Below are 5789 nucleotides of genomic sequence, written 5' to 3' on the forward strand. Positions count from 1 at the left end.
AAATCTATATCTACCATTACAGGAACATTCTACTTAGCCATTTCAAAGATAATTTAATTTCCAAACCTTAAAATCAATAGGGTCTATATTATGTCAAAATAACATACAACATACGCTATACCATTGTCAAACTGAAAAGTTCACACAGCCTTCGTCAATTTCTTATTATGCATTTGGTCTTGAGTATTTATGACACCGCTTAGTCAATTCTAAAACTTATACTATATATTTTTTCCCTTTTAATTATGAAAATATTTTAAAAAATTTGTTTTAATAACTACTACTGAACATTTTACAGTTTAAAACTTTTTATTCGTTTTCGCAATTTTTTTCAAAGACGATTCTTTATAAATGGAAATAACGAAGATTATAAACTCTTCATGCTTTTAACGTTTTGAACTCAGCTAATTGTTCGTTACCGTCAATTTTGTCATATTATTTGTTAATTACAATATACTACAAACTGGAGGAAGCTAAAAAGTTAGTGACGTTACCAAATCTGTACAGCTCAAATGCGGCCTGAGTTCTAGACTGCCCTGGGAAGGTTCCTTGATCACTACTCTTCTAGACTTGACCGTCACGCCGCTAACCACTACCTGAAATATTTATTATAATCTTGAGTATTCAATTTTTTAATATAGTCGAACTTTTTTTTTTCTGGTCCCTTGAAGCCCAAATCTAAACGATCCAAAAATGCCTCCAAGTTGAGTATTTCCTTCGGTACCTCAAAAATGAATTAAACGAAAAGGTATTAGATAAGGTGAAAATAATTAAAATCACATATAGCCTTTCCAATAAGATTCCACAGTTTATGGAATCAGAAATGACAGGTTGTGCAGGCAATAATCGTATTAGCAAGGATTCGAAGTTGTAGTGACGGAGCGACTTAATAGCGAGTGTGCTGCACAGTCTTATAGCAAGGGTTACGGCACACCCAGTAACAGTGCAGTTTTATAGCAAAGGTGCGTCATTATAGCGAGGATGTGGCGTTATTGCGAGAATGCGTTGTTGTAGCAATGATGCGTCGTTATAGCGAGGGTTTAGCGTTATAGCGGAGATGTAGTGTAATAACGAGTGTTCGGCGTTATAGCGAGGGTGCGATGTTGTAGCGAAAGTAGACATAACAGTGATGGTGCGCCGTAATAGCGAGGATTCGGCATTATAGTGAGTAACGCTAACAACGGCGACATTATAAAATTAAAAATAGCGTGATTATAACACCGCACGGTTTTATAACGATGGAGAGTCTCTATAGAGAGAGAATGTGGCATTATTAAGGTGTAATGTTAGAGGGATAAGGTAAAATAGCAAGGATGCGACGTTATAGCGAGGGTGTAGCGTTATTACGGCGAAACTCCAATGTATAATGTATACGGCATGCCCCGTCCAGCCAAATGATAATACTTTTTTTATTTATTTACTTAATGTAATTTACAACTGTATAAATAAGAAATACAATAAGTAAATCTATGGATTGTTTTATTTACACTTGAAAATCTTGGGAAGAAACCACCCGTTGGTGGTACTTCAAGCATTAATTTAAATTAGAAGGTACTGGGGCCATCTTCTTTTCAATCGTTTCGGAGGATTATCAGGGATTGTTAAGGATGAGGGATTAAGAACTAATGGGTTAGGATGGATACGGAGTTTGGAATGAAAAGACGCATATCTGTTTTGGGCCAAATTTGCAACGAATGGGATGTTAATGTCTTTGTGGATGAGTTTATTTGTAACGTAATAAGGAGCATCAAGGATTTTGCGTAGGATTTTGGATTGTAAGGATTGGATGTGAGAGGAATTTGATGGTTTGGTAGAGCCCCAAAATCATTTCCATATGTCCAAATTGGTCTGATTATTGTAGTGTATACTAATTTTTTGTAGTGAATGGGAAGTTTAGAGCGTTTGTCAAGTAGGTGTTGTAGCAATCGAAATATACTAATGATAAAACTAAAATGAATTTAGTATCCGAAAGTAAACAAACGTCCTAAAATTGTTTCAAAAGACTGGCAGTTGACATCAAAACGTGATTCTTATCAGCCCTGACGAAGGCCAGCAAAGTTGGGCGAAACGTTGGTTAACAATAAATAGTTTTTTGTTACTATTTTGAAACATTTATTGACCGCCACTCAGACTATATTCCTCCAATCTGTTTCAAAACACGTTTTGAATTTTTTTCAAGTCGGGCTTATAACTCAATCTGCAGCATTGAGGTGTTCGATTGTAATAATACTTATAAAATGAATCAATCTCCATGATAAAATAATTAATGAATTTTTATTGTATATAGCTAAAACAATTTTTTATTTCTTATTCATCATAAAAAAACTTTATAGAATGAAGTAGCAGTATTTCTTTTAGTAAATGTTCTACATTGTCCCACGATTGAGGATATTATGCCTTCGGACCTATTGTTCTATCTTTTGCCTGCCTTTATTAATTTCTGTTAGGAGAATACGACATTTAATACTTAACCTAATTAATAGAAGTAGGTTTCCTTATCATTTAATGTTCAATCTCCTTATTCTTAGGGTGCTATATGTATTTTTATTTTTTAATAAATATTACTAAATAGGATTATTCTTTGTAATATAAAATTTTGCTAGGTGACGAAATCGTGTTTATCTTGATTTATAAAAATGTAAGTTATCTATGAGTAAATTCTAGTATTCATACAGTATAATATCTGTCTATTCAATTGAGATATATCATTATAATGATCATACAAAAGCATTTTTTTATTATTCCTTGGATGATTATAGAAATAATAGGTAGGAAACAATAGAGGATGTAATGTCGTAGGACGTTTTGGGTTCGAATCCCAGCAGGGACATTCAATATTTATTTCGGGAAGTGACTGGGAAATAAATCTTGGCATTTACACTAAAAGACATAAGTAAAAAAAAAAAATTGTTACTGCAATGAAACCTCAGATATTTATTTATAAATTTTAATTATATGCTATATGTTATTTTACTGCGATGAAAGATGTCTTTATCATAATTTTGACTTAAATAAAAATTTAAATTTTTTGTTCCCAAGTTTGTCTCACCCGACCTAGAAAATAAATATAATTGAGAAGGAAAAAAGATTTAGGTTCAACTTCAAAACTCTCAGATAATTTTTTTGGATTCTAAATTAAAATAATTTTTATCAAAGTAGGAGGTTATTAAATAGAGGTGTTCAAAACCTATCAAGTCAATTTTCAAATTTTTATTCTAAATTTGTAATTAACTATTTCATTACCAAACTAGCTGAACCTCTTGGGTTCATCTGCGTTAAATTTGGATTATACTTGCAGGTTACAAACACATGATGAGATGAAGCTCAATAGTATCTAATTGACTGAATTACGTCATAAACGTATGTCTCATAACAAGCACAAAAAAAAAAAAAAGACAGAAATTAGACGCTTAAAACGTAATTTGTCTGTTTTCTTCAACTGCATTATACTTATTTGTGCTTAGATATATTTAGTTACAAATAGAGTACACTACTCATTACTACAGAAAGATATTACTTTAAATAGTCTACAGTTTTCTGGTTTTATTGATGTATAATCCACTTCGTAGTATTGGCTTTTTCAATCCATCGACGAGTTTCCATGTATTATGTTATAGCTGTGTCTAAAATTTTTTAAATGATTATGGAACAACATTAAAATTAGCGGCACCTTTGCTAATGCTTCACCGATTTAAATGATTCTTCTCTTTTTATCTTGTAGAGAATTAGGTATGTTTCGAATAAGCAGCTTTAATTTTCCAAATAATATATGGTTTTCGAGTTATAAGCTATGTACATTCTTAGATTCAACTTGTTTCGCCCCATAAAATACTGCCTGTTTCAAACCCAATCTGATTGCACCCAATTATAAGAACCACCTTTAAAATTTTCAGCTTTATAGGCACTGCCATAGCAACAATTGCTACCACATTCCTCGGCAACATTTTTATTATATGTGGTCCAATATACAATAAATATGTCCAAATATTTATAATCATAAAATTCTTTCTTGAGACTGGCAATTTTTTACTAAATAATTCAAAACATTATCCAAATTATAGTCTCAAAACTTTTATTGTTTTTACACGTCCAACGTTTCGGCCAATTCGGCCATCTTCAGGGACAATCTTAATTCACTATGAAACATATTATTTAATATTTTTCCAAACACTTCATACAGGCTATTCTGCCCAGGTCAAAACATTTTTATCCAATAAGTCAAATATCCATTAAAATTCACAGTCAAAAATATTTTTCATTTTACCACTATCATACACTTGTATTACAACCTTACTTGTCCAATATGTCCAAATATATTTTTATTATATGTTGTTTTATTTCAGTCAGTCTAAATTATTTCGATTATACATATTATTATGAGATAGTTGGATAATGATGCTAAACAATCGGAATGATTTTGGTGTAAAATAACAAAAAATATTGTTAGTTTTAAATGTGTGAAAAATCATACAAAAACTAAAGTAGATCTCTGTAGGCCAACAAAAATATTTTTTAGAAAATACAAGTCAGATTCGTTTTTAGCGTCCTTAAATACGAATTCTGATTGATACAAAAATATATTTTACAAAATCGAACGGTAGATAGAAAATTAAAAAAAAAAAATCACCATATACTGAATATATGCATACACTATTCAAACAAACGGGACCGACAGACGTTGCAAGGTGGGACAGAAAATATTTTTTTTATTTGATGAAAATCATATTAAAGTTTTTGAGGACTCTAAAACAATTCTAAAGTATTTTTTCTTGAAAAAATATTTGTTGGTAACAAACTGGAACTTTTTAAACAAATTAATAATAATTATAATTCAATTTTTAAAAATTATTTAGAGTGAAACTTCTTTACCAACGTTATACAAATTAAGAAAAAAAAACTTTATTCCGGAATAAATTGATTTCGTGACACTAGATGAAACGGAAGTGGTGATGAGGGGGGAGGAGAAACGTCACCCAATTCAAGCAGGAATTTTTATATTGTAATTAGAGAGTAGCAAGCTGAACAATCCTGGCATGAACATCCTGGCAGTGCCGGTATGACTGAGTGAGCTCCTTATCTGTTCTTTCCTGTTACAATATTTAAAAAAATCCTGCTAGAATTGACTTGTATTATATTCTAATTATTATTATTATTGTAGAACTAATATTTTCTACGTTAAGCTATAGTTTTAATACAGTATAACATTTCCAAAAATTTCATTTCTGTCGACCAGTTCTAAGACTGCTTCAATTACTTTTTTTTTATTTAAATCTATTTTCTCTCCTTTATTCTTTTTTCTTCCAGAATCTAAAATATGTATGAGTCGGAAGTGTGGAAGTTCAGCTCTTCAACAGTTGTTGTAACGTTGGAATCGGATAAAACTGTGAAGTTACGAATTTTATCGTGAACGTAAGACATTGGTAAATAAAAAGATGTATCCTCCAAAAATCAAATCTAAGCGTTTCTGATTTCAATTTATGTGAACATGTTTATTGATGGATTTCGCAGTTTGCAAAAAACGAATCTGAAATGATTTTTCCTTATAAAAATAATGGTTTTTGGTATACTTTACTGGAAGCGTCTTTTTGGTTTTTGTAATTTTTTTCATACTTAAAATTATTAAATACGATCAAAAATATTTATTTGATATAATCTTTAGACTTTCTAGAGACTGTTTTTTTTTTTTTGTTTAAATGAAATAAATGTTATCCAATTTTAGCCTCAAAACAATTTATATTTCTTAAATAAAACCACAAATTGTATCCAATACTGTCTCAACACTTTATTTC

At 30.6% G+C, this 5789-nt stretch overlaps 1 protein-coding gene across 1 annotated transcript in view; it reads right to left on the reverse strand.

Moving 5' to 3' along the window:
- LOC106691129 (reticulocyte-binding protein homolog 2b) overlaps positions 1-5789 on the reverse strand; it is a 54667-nt gene that overhangs the window by 26023 nt on the left and 22855 nt on the right. The window contains exon 5 of the mRNA XM_014436796.2: positions 495-596. Within this exon, the coding sequence (XP_014292282.2) occupies positions 495-596 (102 nt within the window). The remainder of the gene's footprint in view (positions 1-494; positions 597-5789) is intronic.

The sequence above is a fragment of the Halyomorpha halys genome, unplaced genomic scaffold (genome assembly GCF_000696795.3).
Source record: "Halyomorpha halys isolate HHAL.00 unplaced genomic scaffold, Hhal_1.1 Scaffold2095.1, whole genome shotgun sequence".
Lineage (NCBI taxonomy): Eukaryota > Metazoa > Arthropoda > Insecta > Hemiptera > Pentatomidae > Halyomorpha > Halyomorpha halys.